This window comes from Dendronephthya gigantea, unplaced genomic scaffold (assembly GCF_004324835.1).
Source record: "Dendronephthya gigantea isolate DGI-Jeju-01 unplaced genomic scaffold, DenGig_1.0 000031F, whole genome shotgun sequence".
Taxonomy (NCBI): Eukaryota; Metazoa; Cnidaria; class Anthozoa; order Malacalcyonacea; family Nephtheidae; genus Dendronephthya; species Dendronephthya gigantea.
Window position 1 is genome coordinate 1,201,813 of NW_021163041.1, and position 16,883 is coordinate 1,218,695.

The following is a 16,883-nucleotide window of genomic DNA, read 5'->3' on the forward strand; positions in this document are numbered from 1 at the left end:
CAGCATGAATATATGAATATGTATCCCAGATATATCATTGTGAGTTCATTTGCCCTAAATAGGAACGAAGGAAGCTATTTGCCTAAAGTATATTTGCATCCTATTGGAAGACGACATCAAGCATTATAAGGAACCACGTTTAAATACGTTTTAGCACATTCTTCAAGTATGCGTAGCTGTAAAAACATTAAATACGTCAAATATTTATCACCAACAATTTATGTTTCTTAGTTACCTTACTTTTATCTCATAATGGCTGACGGGCCAAGCAAATATTAAGACACTTGCCAGAAGGACCTTACCGATATTTCAGGTACTTTCTGCACCAAATCATCCACTTGATCAAGAAGTTCTTTAAAGGCAAAATGTTAAAATACAGTAGCGTAGCCAGTCTGTGGATTGTCCCGCTATGCTAATATTTTCGTGTTCACTTACTGTGTAAACAATAGACTTCTAAAGACATAAATAATTATAATAACTCGAAGCGGGACACTGAAATCGTCGGGCTGGCTACACCACTGTTAGAATATAATTGCATATGCCATGAATAATAAAAACTGATCATCAAAACGTATGTAATTGATAATTGAGACAGCAGGCATCTCGCTCAGAACTCTTGTATATGATAATCATTTTCTTTGAAAAGCAACTAGATTGCCATAGGCGGGAAAAATTCCTTGATGAGTCTGCTAATTTAAGTAAATAATTTTGATATGCATCATTGGATAAGAAGAACATCGTCAATGTTAAATATTTCGGTCATGCACGCATATTTATGTTACTGAACGAGTCACTCAGTCACACCTGACCACTCGGTGGAAAAGGAAAATAGCGGGAGCATCACTCCGAGCATGGACATGGACGAAAAAACTGAGCTATACGAGGCTTCTGGGCCTGCAAAATTGATTAGAGAATAAAGTACTCATAAAGTGCCAACATGGCATTTTTTTTTATGCGTGTGCAGTTAACAATGACCGCGATTTGAATACGGAAATAAACGTGTAAAAATGACTTGTCAAGACATTTACAAAAAATAGGTACGCTAAGCGTACGTGTATCTGCTCACAACAATCTAGTTTGGACAGCAAATGGACCATATGGATTTGACCATGTTTTTTAATTTCCCGTCTTCTGGTGCATGGGGCTTGATGATTACCTACACTATTTTTACCGCTGTTCAAGCAATAGGAAATATGCTTAGTAATATGTAGTAATGTCAGTCATGACAGTAATATAGACGTGCTCTGTTTTGGGAGGTCTCACTGGCTTGTTTGCGTTTCCTATATTCCCTTGCATATGCTCTTCGCTTTTGCTTAGCATCAGGGCTCTGCATTTCATTAGCTCGTTTTTCCTTCATGTATTTTTTCATATATTCTGTTTTTCTTTGCTTAGGCTGAGAGCTCCTATTTGACTGTTCAGGTCTTCAGGTTTAAGAAGTACCTGATGGCAAAGTTGATACATAATGATACTCATCTATATGACCTAAATAAATATCTCTAAGTTGATCTGTTGGTGAATATCCCAGTACTATAATGGATTCAGAAAATTGTTCATGTGTCTCACTAATGACTTTAGCTTTAACTTCAGCTGATCAGCCACAGCTTGTATAATCATAGCATCACCCCATGACCCTTGCATGGACATAATATTGAGGTATTCTAACCATGAGTTTTCAGTGTTACTTTCAATGAATCTCTCAGGATTAGCCCTCATATAAGCAATGCCAAATGCTCGAACTTGTAGATGGTGATCAGGGTCACCATACAACCGATGAGACCCAGCTCGAAAAAGGCAGTCGCCATCACCACCAACATCAAATTCAAATGGCCTTAAATATAATGAAAGCGTTGCAGCCTTTGCTCTAACACTACATTTGATGACAGTCTAGTGGGACTGTTATTTTGAACAGGACCAGGATTTCTTTCAATATCTGAAAACATTAGTTTCCTTTGAGATATGTGATATTGTTTACTAGCAATATTGCCTGCTATCTTGTGACTGTATAAAACATTACAAAATGATTTTTTTACTATATAAATGTTTTTTTCTACTAAGTTGACAAAAGACTTTAAATATCCAAATGAATTGATAAAAATATGTCGCATTGGCACAAATTGAAAACAACATTGCTTGAAATTACTAGCTATCTTATTTAAAATGGATGATTCTCTTTAAAGGCAACCTGAAAGGTGCAAGGTCTCTAGATCGCTTGGTATTTGTCTGCTTTGTCAATTTCCGTACAGTCGGTCGGTGGCGACAACAGCAGCTACGCGTATAGTGATCTGAATTTATACACCTTTATTATCTATACAATACAAATGTATATTGTATAATGGTTCGCTGGTGAATTTCTTTAGGTCTCGTTAATCGTCTCAGAAGAAATTGTTTCGATCTCCGAAAAGATTGACTATTTACATCAAGCGGATAAGTTTCCATGTTCAGAAAAACTTGGATAAAATAAAAAACACAGAAAAAGATTTCTTGAAGCCAAAATTGCAATAGCGAGTCACGAGTATATGTTTATATTTTCTGCATGCTTTAGGTTATGGACTCATGGTGTGAGCCGTAATGAGCTAATCGCTGATTGGCTAATTATATAAGCGCATCGCTGAATGGCTATGTGCTAACACACGGTACGGTACGGTACGCGCACGATAGCATTATATCTGCGTTCGCAGATACAAAAATGGATTGTCGTGATCAAGTCATTCATGTTCGACGGCGGTGACAGGACATGCACATAGAAAAACTCTAAAAAACTAGGTATCTGGAAGGTGGGGAAGGTTGGTGCATGCGAGCATAAAAACAATTACAAGAAACAAGAATACCACTTTTCGCAAATCGCACAGGTCATACGCCAATACGCCTTGTCATGCGCCATGTACAGTGATGTACCCTATAAATGAAGGCACGTTTTGTATATATGTTTTCCATCAAAGTACTCCAACAAATTTTCCCAACGAACTCATCTTTTATTTAAAATTCTTAAAACCTTGGTGGAAGGCCTTTTCCACAACATATACTAAACTATAGTAAAGATAACGTTATTTACTCAAAGTGTGATAACTGTACAATAAAAACAGAACTGTATATCATAACCGAATTAAATATATAAAGTATCTTTCATACATTTAAACCAGATGGCATCTCTTCGTCCTTGAATAAAAGTAATTAAAAGGTTATATATATGATTCATAAATTGAATATACCGCACATTTTTAGCACAACAAACAACATATAATCCGAACTGCCTACGGTTATATGAAACACGCGTGATGAAAGTGAAAAATAAATTAGTCATACTAAAGCCGGTACTTTTGTCAGGACGATATAAGGTCAGTAGCTACTTACCGACTGCGACTGAGGTGCTGGTGACTCTTCGAAAATTTCTTCCGGAAGGTCTCGCTTCGTCCGCTTACGGGGTGGCGTTTTTGGCTGAATTGAACAAAGTAAAGTATAACATTTTTAAATACAGCATGCATGCTACAACTAAGCTGCAGTAAATAAGGACGACAGACGAAGGTGCATATATGATTGTGAAAGAACGTATCTTTTGGACCCATGCACGATTAAATGATAAGAGCATGCAAATCAAGTAACTACATACCATATGATTGATTATTCTAGCTCGGAGTCAGTGTGACGTGAAGTTTAAACTATCTAACATCTCGTGCGAAATTTTGTAATACCTTAGGTGATTCAACAGGACTCGATCTTTTTTCGTCATCGATAAACTCCTCTTCTTCTTCCTCTTCCTCTTCTTCTAAGAGAGGTCTGTGTAGATGCCATAAATATAATTCATCAATCTTAATCTTTACATTCTCGCATCCATTCAAATATAATTATATTAAGATACTGTAAAAAATCGGGTGCATGGTTATACGTATTGCTTAGCGACTTTAGGATAAATTACCTAAATCGACTATCATCTTTGGTGTTGTTCCCATAGCTAACTCTGGAATGGTTGGCTGAACGTTTATTCTTTGGTTGACTTGCAACCCACGAGGCTTGAGAGGAAGCTTTAACGCTGTTGGGTCTAAGAAATATTCACCAGCGATGGATGAGATGTACATATGATATAGATACAATGATTAATTTGTACGGAAATTAATTTGGAGAATGAATGTTCGTCATGTTTTACTGTGATGATCAGGAAATTTAATTCTCGACAAAAATAAATAAAATTACTTAACATAAAGGAAACTTACTATTTACCTGGTTGTAGAGGTAAATTCAGATATATGAGGGTCAATTTAATTCAATTTATTTTTGATAAACTTACTCTTGAAATTCATCTTCACTGTTTTCTTCTTCGTGGGTTTCATCTGACCTAACGCTTCGTTTTCTCTTAGTCTGTTGTCGAGTGTCATCGTCTTGTAGTTCCCTTGGTACAGGTGATGTTCCACCCGAAGGTGGCTGTTCCCTTGGTACAGGTGATGTTTCACCCGAAGGTGGCTGTTCTTCATCGATTTCTCGAGGACTGGTTTGATCTTTCGCGCCTGATTTTCGTTTTGCTGGGGTTTTTCTTGTCGATGACACCTCTGTTATACGATTCAAGGAAAAAACAACCCGATCATTCGTCGATCATATCTCGTGCATACATTCATACAGAACTACAGGATACAAGTACTTTTACTACCTACCTTCCACCAATAGCTTCCTCTTCGCCTTTTGAGGCACTGGACGCATTTTTGTGGCTTTCGCAACAGTGCCTGAAAAGAGAAGTGTTTCCCTAAATAGGTCTATGTTTTAGTTACTGAACATTGGAGTTGCTCAGCCAGGCTCAGCTCCTGCCATAGACATGAGTACTGCATGCTCACCTTGACTTCCTTCCAGTATGGTCTTATAGTATGACACCAACGACTGCAGTTCTGGATCACCCCTTGCATCCTTTATGTCTAATTTTGAATCATCTAATTGCTTCTTAAGAATCTTTAAGCTGAAAGTAAAAAAGAACAACGTTTATACGTGGTTGCAGTTGAAAAATCATTACAAACTGTATTCGTTGGTTATATACGACACATGAAATGAATTGCATGTTACAAATATACAAATTATTTGAAATATTTAAGTGTTTTTATGCAACCCCGGCTCTGAAATGTCCCGTGCTTTTGGTATCTTATGCATTTCACAAATTTCAGTAGTACTTACACAGCTTTCTTATCTTGAGATATCAATCTTGAAGAACATTCATTTATTATATCAAAAAACCCGATATATGGTAAAAGGATGTCTGTATTCTCATCATGCTCGTTATTTTTGTTACTTGCGACATCTCGTTCTAAGCTAAGTAAAATACCCGCTCTAAAAATAAGAAGATTTATGTTAATTGCAAAGTAACCATTTTCTGTGAAACATCACGTTTTCCGCGTTGCCACCCAGTTGGCATGGTCTTGTACTGTACTGTGTTTATATCGAAACCTGTGTAAATTGATCATCGCTTTGCGAATTGGTTCTTTAGTTAGTTCAATGCCATAAGTTAACGCGAGTCTTCTTGCAAGTTCCTAGAAAAGAAAAGTGAATATTTCTATCCATGTTTCATTATTTCCTTTTTTACCAAACTATACGTATATCGATAAGGGCCACAACTATTGCATACTTTTAGGGCAATGTATTCCTCTGAGGTTTTGTCCGGTGAACGGTCTTCATTGTTACAAAGCTCTTTGTATTCCTATAAAGATCGAGATTACGCGTGTGATTTAGAGACTGCGCTACATACTCTGATTGAACTAGTATATACATTTTAGATACAATAATAGGCTATTGCTGTATACTTCACCTCAAATAGTGTAAACACTATGGTTTTGGTATAATATTCTATATTTATTTCTCTGCATTTTGACATGGTATGTTTAATGATATCACCAAAATTCCCAAATGCCTACAATAATAAAATGCAAGAGATAAGTATACTTATAGGTTATACAATAAGAATGGTTATCGGCTGTACAAAATGGCCAGAAATGCTTTACGTCTTCAAACGTGCAAATTCGCCATGTTTTATCGTTGATTTGGGGGCGAAATATTACCATCTCTTAAGAACCAGAAAGACTGAGTTGCTGAACATACCGATATAAATTTTGAGAACACCTCTGAAGCTCGATGCATGTCGAATATATTGTATGCGAAAAGTTTACATAATCCAGACAACACAACTCTCTTATTGTTTAATTCTTGCACTTCACTTTCCGTGTTCTCATCTGAAACAGAATATAGAATTCAGAATGGATGAAATAAACTTGTCTGTCAATGACTACACCTAATGGTACATACTGTACATGTACATATGTTTGCATGAAAACGTTCATGCATAAAAACAAAAATTTTCCAGATGTTCAGCGTTGATATAGACGTGATTAACAAATCATGCAGATAAAACTATGCAAAAGTGAAAGGTATGTCTATCAAGCACTGGCGTCTTACATGGCATCGTTCATGGATCTACGTAGATACTGTACCTTCATCCTCTCTTTCTTGCTCGACGTTGAGGTCCGAGAACGCGTAACGTGTTGCGAATGTTACACAGTTCTCTTGGAATACGTCATTGGGTACGTATACGAGTGAAGACAATGATGGATCTGTTACAAACAAGTAATAAAAAAATGAATAACCTCTGATATTTTACACTAAACATCTCAGTGGGGGCAGTTGTATAAAAAAGCTAGTTACCATTTAACCATATATAGTCAGAACGAAAGTATTGTCCAATCAAGCACTAACAATTTAAAGTTTTACCAACTGTAGAATGCAGTTAGGAGGTTTATAAACCACCACATGCATGCATATACACACCAGTATAAAGTTCAATGGTACACTTACAATTGTTATTAAGTTGTTTAGCGAATATAACGATAATATCACAAACACACAAAAACGCCTAAAACGATAAATCAAACACAGGGTTGGAATCGGCATACGGTCTTGCAAGGAGAGGGGGAGGGGGGAGGCCAGGGCGGCCGTTGTCCTTGGTTACATGCACGAGCTGCTCAGAAAATTATAATGTATGTTGTTATGTAATAATGCGTGAGTATACCAGATTAGAACACAAAGAACAATAACACAAACTCCAATGCACAAAATGGGAGTAGAATTTTTTCATATGCACAAAATTCTAGAGAAGCATATACAAGGTACTGACACTGCCTTTTACATCATTTTCAGCATATCATATCGCTGTAAAGCTTACCTGCCTTCCAAGCTCGTCAAAATCTTTTTCTAAAAGACTACTACATAAATTCATGAACTCATCCACACGATGTTTCAAAGTTCTCATATGACGCTGGAACAGAAAAAGAAATGTTACTCCAATATATTTCTTCTGCAAGATGCCTTAGAGTACAAGTTTCTTTTACAGGAGATTATATCAAATAACCTGTAAAATTAATATAACAGTCAATGACGGACATTCCTAAATGTACTGGATATAGCTAATTATAGTTTTTCATATTCCCAATTCCTAATTCCCCAAATTCGTGTCAAATACATAAGGAAGAAGAGAATGGGTTCATAAGGGATCATAGGGTCAGGTTGATTTAGCCCCATCTATACAACTATATAGTGATTTATGAATCACTTCAATATTTCACTTACATGTAGCTAGTGTAAACCAGATTAAATTACCTTGATTCGTATTTGTTAAAGTAAAGTTTAAAAGACAAATGTACATGGTGCTATAGCTATATTGCATGTGAGGTTTTCTACAAGACATGCGCATATAGAAAAACTTAATCATACCTTGTTTGGAGATTTTTCTTTCATTGCCTTAAAAGCCCATAATAAACACATCTCTAAAGAATTGAGCGCATTTGAGCACACCTATAAGAAAACATGCAGGCATGCATGCTTTAATTTAAGTATAATGCTTTAATGCTATAGTGCCTAAATTACTTTGATCTATGAAAATGGAATCAGAAATATAATGCAAATAAAGCACTTCATTTTTTCACAAAAATTTATTTTTACCTCAACTGACACTTTGCTCATTCTTGCAATTTCATTAAGTGTATCGTAAAGTTCCCATGCCCCAAGATCGTGAAATCTAAATTTGGATTGTTTCAATGAATAATTATTTTTATTGGCATTGCAGCATTTAGAAAGAGTATTATATACAGAAAAAAACGGGGGGAAGGGAAGCACACTTGTGCCGGATAAACTGATTAACAAAACTAACCAAGTTGTAACAGATTTAATTTTTTTTTGTACATGCAAGCACGTACCTAAAAAAGGCAGCAATTCTTCTCAGATTAACTTCCAGAGCATATGCATCATCATTTCCTTCCTCGTCGTCGGCATTTCCCTGTATTTCCAGGGGCAATAAGTTAAAATATGAAAAAACTAGGCAGTTGCGATACAGAAAAATATCGATGTATCGCAACTGCCTAGAAAAAACTGTACATCACCAGGTCAAAAAATGAGGCTCTCGAAAAATGAGCTTTTGAGAAACCTTATACGGTCTGGGTATATACCGTATACTTACACGGTCTGGGTTGAAGTTCTGCAATCCTTCTTTGAGTAACTCCACAATGCTATCGATGAGTTTATTCCTAGCTACTTCCTGCAGTAAAGAAATGCGATGATGAGTACGGATGGTCAACCATGCAGCCGTGATAGGTTTGCCATGCACGTACTGTATACACATATTTTATGTCTTCTATTTTCTGTTTTAAAAAATGCCAGTTAGTGGCCCAATACATTTCATAAAAAGTTCAATTTTTACCGCTTTGCTCTTCAGTGTAAGTTCATTGTCTGTTAGAACTCGGTATGTTTTAGCACATTCTTCAAGTAACTGTAAAAATATACCATTTTTATCACCAACAATTTTATGTTTCTTAATAGCCTTACATATTTTATCTCATAATGGCTGATGGGGGTCCCCAACAAATATTAAAACACTTGCTAGAAGGACCTTACCGATGTTTCGGGTCCTTTCTGCACCAAATCATCAATTTGATCAAGAAGTTCTTCAAAGTGCTAAAATATATTGCATATGTTCCAATAATCATTAAAGCTAATCATCGGGTGCATGTGTATTAGTAATAATCGAGACAGCAGGCAACTCGTTCACTTAGAACTCTTAACTAATATTCATTTTCTTTGAAAAGCAGCTAGTTTGCCTATACTGTAGGCGGAAAAAAATCCTTGATTTAAGTTAGTAATTTTGATATGAACTCATCATTATAAATACACAGTTTATATAGAAATTATCATAACAAAGATGGAGAAAAGCAGAACATCTTCATTATGACTTTGTTAAAGTTAATATTTCATGCACGCATATTTATGTTTTTTAAGAAGTAGCTTAATTGATAATTGGCATTTACTGCATGAACGAGTCTTACCTGACTGAGTCTACTTTGCGTAAATTCCTCGAGATCAAAATATTGAGGAATGGTAATAAGGTTTTCAGCTTTAGGCAAATCAGTTCCATACTGAAACAAAAACAAGGGATTGTTTAGTTGATTTTTGTTTAGTTAATTTATTATTACTTGCTTTAAATATGCATGCAGACTGATGCAGTATTAGAAGAACATTTACTACAGTATTAAAAACTAGAAAGATCTAAATTAATTAGGCATATTTAAGCAATTATAAATTATTTCGATCTGGTAGGTCAATATATAGGTATACCGCGCGTACCTTGCCCAAGAGAAGAGGAAGTTGTACCATAAAATGACCACTCATTTCCTGTTTATCATTAACAATTGTCTTCTTTTCCTTCGTGCTAAGTAACTACATTGAAATTAACCATTTGATACGATCATAAAAGGACATTCAAACTCTTGATGGATTGGAAAAAATGAAAACAATGAACGAATGGATAAAAAATGGTTGGACTGAGAATGGATGCATGCTTTTATGGATAGATAGGAAGGAAACCGATCGAACAGCTACCTAGCTGCAAAGGTTCAGATGGACCCTCGATAATCAAACTCGTGCATGTTTGGTTGCATTCATACAGACAGTATTTTACTATAATAGTATTGTGCTTACCCGCTTTACCAAGCGACCAGGTGGGCCCTGTCCTGTAGCGGCTTGACGACAACAACACGTCATTATTTCAATCAAAGCAGATTCCTCGTCATCTGATAAACCTTCTCCGGTTTTATCATCTAATAACATGCTTGTCATGATGTCCCAATCCTTAATATTTATAAACCGGAAAAACTTTGTGAAATTTGTATAGAGATATAGGAAAAACAAACTTATTTCAACTGCATAAAGCTACAAAAAAGGCTATATTCGAACTTGTGTTATTCAGAGACGCATATCAGTCGAAATAGCGCACCTTTAACAAATCGCAGTGTTGCCAAAGACTGTCCACTAAGTACGCCGCATGATCGTGAATCTAAACAGAGGACAAGTATAGTACATGTGCCTCAAAGACAACATACACGTAAGACCGAGTATTTCGGAAGACAATACATTAAAGCATTGGATGATAAGAAGAGGCTGTATTAGCTATGTATAGTAAGGATCAGTGTTGTACGGTTTACTAGTGTACTTCACTCACCTGACTTGTTACAAAGAAGCTTATAAGTTTCTTAAAATATTCAGCCTTACGTTGAATTTCTGATTTCTTTGACGCTGTAACATTGTCAAAAGTAAAAAAGTGTTCTGGTTTATATCATTCTAATTCATGCACCATTGTAAAATACTAAAGTGGGTGAGTTTTAGATCACATATAGGACTGTTTCGAAACAGAAATGTTGTTTTGTCCCTTATAATATAAAAATAATTTTGTCCCTTACATCAATATTAAAATCACGAGAACACGGGTTAAGCCCCCCCTCCCCCCCCCATCTGCTCGGCAGAGGCATTTACTTCCAAGCTATCGTCTTATACTGGATGTATTTTTCCGTATACAGAGAAATACTCCTTTTGTTCTACAAGCAACAAAGCACGGGAATGATGTGTATAGAAAGCAACCTTTCTTCTTGCTTGGACTGCTACTTTCTGCCTCAGCTAGAAGTCTTTCATTCAAAAACGACCCAGCTTCATGAGCCACTTGTCGATGACTGCAAAACACTAACTGTTCTACTTGTTGGCAATCTTCTTCATCCAGCTCGTGATAACTATAGCATGAATTATTATTTGATAAAATTCCTTGTACTATACACATCAAACAGTTAGGAGGGAACGGCGTTTGGCTTTGAACGTCGTGTAATATATCTATATTAGATATAACATATGCATGGATCGACATACCGATATAACAATGCGACCAACTTAATGGCAACAACGGTAACCGTGTGTTCTACGTCAAGTGTCATTGAAACAATTCGTCCCTGTTGATCAACAAGAGAAAAATTAAAAACACACATTAACTGGCAGCGAAAACAACTTTAATTTTAGCTAATTGTAAGCCATGTCAGGGCAAGTATCTCTCATATAAAAAAATTAACTATTTTCTTTGAAATAAATAACGTACTCAAGTATTAGTACAGTATTGGCCTTCAATATGTCAATTATCAGAACATTATAACAAACTTCCATATCGGTACATATTTGCAAAATCCAACAGGGCTAAGATGACGTAATGTGCACATGCACCAAGAACTAAAGACCTATGGCGTATGTTCATACTACAGTACAGCACGTCATTTCATGCATTCGTAACTGTGCGTATTTAAATATATTATTACCTTGAACCGGGATGTTAAAGGTTCCAGTTGAGTAAGGAATTCCTCGATTTCATAAAGTTTATGGAGCGTTTGCAAGGCATGAAAACGAACGTCACCATCCTACACAGCAGATATCACATAATACAATATGAACATGCCAATCAAAGTTTCTGATACCTTTAACACTTTGTTAACTTTGAAGACCCGAGTGCCCTAAGGCGTCCCGAAAACAATTGAAATTAACCCTTGCTAAAATCTGGACGCCTGCCCACACCGAACTCAATTCGTCAAAATTATAAACCGACAAAAATTCGTTGCCTAATGCACTAGCATAGGTTCATAGCAGGAGTGCTGAGGCACGGAAATTCTAATAATATAATTTTGTCATATAAATAGGAATGTAAAATCATACGAGTACCTTATCATGCAGTGTCCACACTACGTACTTTAAATATTTGTGAGACAAAAAGTAATTGCTGTAACGAGAAAAATATTAATGCATTGTTAACGCCTTGTCAAGCCTGAGAAGCAGGTTCAATGTATTAGCTGGATCAGTTCAATGTATTTGCCGCCATGTTGGATGCAGACTCTTCTGGTCTAGCCTGAGAAGCAGGTTCAATGTATTAGCTGGGCTGGCAATGCCAGCCTGGTATGAAAAGGTGCTGTGCATGCGTTCTTTAGGGGGTTCATAAAACATTTCCCAAGAGAGACATTTCCCGCTATGTTGGATTCAGACTCCATTAGTGTTACCGACCTGTATTCTTTCATCCATGTTCCAATCTCGGAAATACAAAGAGATCGTATCTCTGGCCGACTGTCCCTAGAAATACAACACGGAACCAAACGTTAATGGACAGTCGACTATGTAGTGTATTTTGGCCAGATATGTAAGAACAGAAAGTAGTGAACAGTTCACTTTGCTAGTACAAGTCATTTATAGGGAGAGGAAAGGATGTGTTTTTAGCCTATTCATTCCAAGACGAACCGTTGTAAAGACATGAAGTCACAACTCTACAAAGAAGGTCACCTTCAATCACCGCAAGTATTTACCTGTAGCGATGGACAAATATGCCTTGGAAAATGAAGTTCATGTACTCTTCCAACGCATGAGTATTATCCCGCAGCTAAATTACAGAAAATAACGCCACCATCAAACACCGTAAAGTGAGAAATTCAATTTCACAACAGAAGACTTTCCTTCCATGTAAAAATCTCACAGTACATTCATTTCATATTGTAAAACACATGTGAGAGAATATGCAGAACAATAAAATGTAGACTTTGGCGAATTCGTCCGTGAACAGAATATCAAACGCCACGTACAATTTAGTTTTGCACAAATCAGTTTACATGCGCTCAAGACAGATCAGTGAACTGTAACAAAGGGCACGTGAAGGAGAAGCCCAAGTGACGCACAGTGCACTCCCTGTTAAGAAAGAGTAATACCTCCACCTATAACCCCACCACGCACAAGCCCTCCCCCTCCCCTTCCCCCGGGTATAAGCCCATCATGATCATGACACTAAATCTGAGTCTAAAATAGCAAAATAGTAAGTCGAGTCGATATAGATTCGCGATCGACTGACAACTTTACCTGATCCTTCTTGTTTTGAAGCATTTCCATTTTTTGAACTCCACGTTTTGACACACTCTTTCCCTTCTCGCTAAGCAGTTGACGCTGAAATGAATTTGTTATAGCATATATCAACCATAACGAAATATAAGCTTTGCTTGTATACGACGAACAAGTTATTATTGAAAAAAAATTCCTGCATAACCGTCACGAGTGCGATACTTTGACACAAGAAGTGTGTCCGCCTGATGTGTGTTTTCAATTGTATTTGGTTCAGTAATGAAACGTGATGCTAGAGGAAGTCACTATAGGATCATTTCATACCTCGGTATTATCATATTCGACCTTGACTTTTAAAGCAATCTGTATCAGCGCTGCCACTAATCTCATTCCTTTTGAAATAAACAAAAACAATAACAACACAGTAATTCACATTTGAAACAAGTTCACAGAACAAAAGGTGGAATTTGGCTATTCTGGCCGCCAATAAAAGTGTTTTTAAAATTTCTATAATATATAACACCACTGTCACGTTATTTCAGGGTAGGATCTAGCACTACCCAGGAAACATGGGTAGTGCTAGATCCTACCCTGTTAATTTGTCTCCGCTTAGTTCCTAGTTTTAATAACATATTTTGTTATAATTAAATTGTTATATTTAAATTGCTCATTTTACAACTCTGAACAGTCTGAACTTGCATTGTGTTATGTAAAATCACGTAGCTATAGCAGCTACAGTAATGCGTGCTTCTTGGACCGAACTCTTCACGCTCTTTACCTGCTAAAGTGCTCGTGTGTCGAAACGCCCGCACTTGAGAATCTGATAAACTGATAAGCCAGGAGATTAATTTCTCCATCATGTAATCATCATAGACAATGCTGTGCTGACATTGTTCTATCAAAACGCCGATAAACTCGCAGAAATTGTGCTGGAAGAGAAAACGTCGCTTTTTTAAAGAAAATAGTTGCCAGAAAATGAAGAATCATGAAGGACATTTGAGTCATAACATGAATGAGGTCTATTTTGCCCTCATCTGTACCTTGAATTTCTTATACTCTGGCCTAGACATGGTGAGAGGATATTCATGGGTATCCTATGAAAAAGGAAACACGCTTTTGATTATCATTTGAATCACCACATGTAAACTACATAAGATATCAATTCTGAGCTTGCAAATACTAGTATACAACTACAGTATCCTAATTGATTTTCAATATTTTTTTGTTCCATTGCCACTTGATTGACTTAACCTTACATGAACCTACTTTACCTCATCAAATTCTTCAGTCAGTTTTCTTATGGCATTCACATTTTCCTCCTCCTCCAGCATGTCTTCACTGACAGTTCCTGACAAATAACAATATAGAACTCTTCAAAATACTGAAATTACCCTGTTATAATAACACTGTAACTGTTTCCATAATTACCTGACATAAATTACACACATCACTTAGATGAATTATGAAAATTTAACTGCAGAAATTGGCTACAAATTTTTTAAGTCTAATAGGCTATAAATGGTGAAAGTACTTAACATTAGGAAAACTCTGTCTTTATGCTATACATTGCCTGCCAACTAGCCATTTCCCAATCGAGCAGGGTACTGGGTCTAGTTGCAAACCAGCGAGCATCTATGGACTGTTTGTAGGGACAAATTATTACAAATTTTTTTTTCTGTCCTTCCAAACACTCCATAGATGCTTCACAGTTGGCAACTAGACCCAGTACCCTGCTCGATTGGGGAATGGCTTATGCTCAGATTTGAACTAAATTTCTGATAGTGTAAACACACTTTATTCAGGCATTGGTCGATCACCTAGCTCTAAAACTGAATTCAAATATAGTATAAATATGTATATATACTATACCTTTACATCCACAACATTGTATGACAACCTGAATCAGATCTACCATTGCTGATTCCCGATCGTTACTGTAGCTTTCAATCCAGTCATCAACCACAGTCTAAATAGTAAAAATGAAAACATTGGGTTATATGAATGAATATTTAATTAAAATAAATTGTTCAAGGCTACAAATAATTTCTATCATCATTATGATACCTGCAAAGCATCCCTTCCACCTTTTATGATATCAAACATTGAGCCTTTTTCAGGAAAGGTTTCAGGTAAAGCTCCACTTTTTCTCTTTGTTTTCAATTTCTTTGCAGACTATTTAAAAATCATTATGACAATCAAACCAAATCATAATCTCTTAAATATACTTGATCCATTAATTAAAATGTCGTTTACCATTATTATTAAGTATTTTTATCCACAAGATCATGTTGTGAGAACCTATCAAAATAACTTACAGGTAACTTTTTTGAAGTCTTTGCACTTCTCTTTTTTCCTTTCTCAGGGGTATATTGACTCAATGGCAGATCATCATCACTGCTTTCAACATTAGCATTATCGCTATTTTCTGTTGGTTTGAACCTATAATACAGTATAATAGTTACATCACATATGGTAACACTCTGAATAACATATTGTCAACAAGAACTTACTCTGTTATATCTGATTCCTGTGACTTGTCAGGATTGCTACTTGAAGGACTGGTAAAGTTTGGACTTTCATGCCCATAATGCGAGGTTTGAGTCTTCTTTCTTGAACTTTTACGGAGTGGACTTTGTAATTCCTGAAACAGAGATGACAAAAACCATAGATATGCAAAATATACAATGTACTATATTAATGAATTTGATTACAAGTTTTCATAAAATACATCTATCCCAAATTCAAACCTCAGCTGTATCATCAGTTGTATCCATCATCTTTTTCTATCAAAAACCTTAAGCTATAAAAATGCAACAGACAAGCAGTGTTGGATGCAGCATTACCCAAATGCTTTCTTTTTTTAGTACCTTTCCTTCCGCACTCCTAAGAAAGGCTGCAATATGTGGAAAGGCAGAAAAGGGTGTTACTGTTACTATTTCATGGGAAAAGTTAATTTTTTTTTATATGTAGTGAAAGGCTATGTGCGCAAATGGGGAACAGTTAAAACTGGCAAACAATGATCTTTGTGTGAGGGAAAAGTTATAGAGCATATACAGACCAAAATTTGACTTTCAAAAGTCAATAATACTGCATTACATAATCAGTCTGGCCAGTAAATAATTTACAATAATATTGCAATTTTAGTAAGCTAACAATATCTCGGACATTGTAGTGAAGTGATAGGTCGACAAATACTCAAATAAATATGTGGTAGATGTGGCTGTCTAGAAACTGAAATCTGCATTGAAAGAAAGATATTGGGTATTCCATTTTGAACAGAACTACGATATTTCTCCTGAAGTCTAAATTAAATGCTTTCAAAATAAATTATCACTAATAAATTTTATTAAAATACGCAACTTTTCAATTCTACAAACCTTCTTTTAGCATTCTACTGTATGTCATCGAATCAGGCCACTTTGTAGTTTTGTTTTGGCTTTGGCGCCCTCGTCAATTTAGCGGGAACTTTTCGCGGGAACACGCGCCACGCGAGTTCGTTCACGCCATACTGCAGTAGCTGCACAATTAATTTATAATTTAATTCTTAAGTTTTCCTTTACTTGTCCTTTAGTTGTCCTTTAGTTACCCTTTAGTTGTCAACAAAAGGACAACTAAAGGTTTAAGGTTTTTAATTGTCCTTTAGTTGTCCTTTTGTTAAGATGTCCTTTAGTTGTCCTTTAGTTTCCTTT

General features: G+C 36.1%; 2 protein-coding genes across 2 annotated transcripts in view; both read right to left on the reverse strand.

The window, feature by feature from the left end:
* LOC114524414 (solute carrier family 22 member 16-like) overlaps positions 1 to 681 on the reverse strand; it is a 31,616-nt gene extending 30,935 nt beyond the window's left edge. The window contains exon 1 of the mRNA XM_028545479.1: positions 303 to 681. The gene's annotated coding sequence lies outside the window, so the exon portion shown is untranslated. The remainder of the gene's footprint in view (positions 1 to 302) is intronic.
* A 2,270-nt stretch (positions 682 to 2,951) lies between these two features.
* Positions 2,952 to 16,672, reverse strand: LOC114524628 (cohesin subunit SA-2-like). The gene is made up of 43 exons (XM_028545771.1): positions 16,572 to 16,672; positions 15,942 to 15,994; positions 15,705 to 15,835; positions 15,510 to 15,633; positions 15,259 to 15,366; positions 15,064 to 15,160; positions 14,466 to 14,542; positions 14,235 to 14,288; positions 13,973 to 14,123; positions 13,519 to 13,586; positions 13,216 to 13,299; positions 12,672 to 12,745; positions 12,376 to 12,441; positions 12,040 to 12,097; positions 11,643 to 11,741; positions 11,206 to 11,285; positions 10,927 to 11,072; positions 10,511 to 10,584; positions 10,286 to 10,345; positions 9,991 to 10,140; positions 9,637 to 9,729; positions 9,339 to 9,428; positions 8,911 to 8,970; positions 8,717 to 8,785; positions 8,477 to 8,554; positions 8,217 to 8,296; positions 7,963 to 8,038; positions 7,735 to 7,815; positions 7,187 to 7,279; positions 6,820 to 6,877; positions 6,459 to 6,578; positions 6,070 to 6,200; positions 5,780 to 5,881; positions 5,600 to 5,671; positions 5,422 to 5,504; positions 5,152 to 5,304; positions 4,821 to 4,939; positions 4,644 to 4,712; positions 4,283 to 4,541; positions 3,914 to 4,036; positions 3,690 to 3,774; positions 3,352 to 3,435; positions 2,952 to 3,156 (listed from the first exon to the last, which is right to left on the reverse strand). The coding sequence occupies exons 2-43, from the start codon at positions 15,969 to 15,971 to the stop codon at positions 3,124 to 3,126; spliced, it is 3,942 nt and encodes a 1,313-aa protein (XP_028401572.1). The 5' UTR covers positions 15,972 to 15,994; positions 16,572 to 16,672; the 3' UTR covers positions 2,952 to 3,123.
* Between the last annotated feature and the right edge of the window lie 211 nt (positions 16,673 to 16,883).

What these genes read in the sequence shown, in the direction of transcription:
- LOC114524628 (XM_028545771.1), bottom strand. Translation starts at nt 15,971, where the DNA reads ATGATGGATACAACTGATGATACAGCTGAG. An exon ending in TAAACAACTTAATAACAATT is followed by an intron (nt 6,579 to 6,819) that starts GTAAGTGTACCA and finishes TGTTTGTAACAG; the next exon opens with ATCCATCATTGTCTTCACTC. An exon ending in AGTGAAGATGAATTTCAAGA is followed by an intron (nt 4,037 to 4,282) that starts GTAAGTTTATCA and finishes AATATTTCTTAG; the next exon opens with ACCCAACAGCGTTAAAGCTT.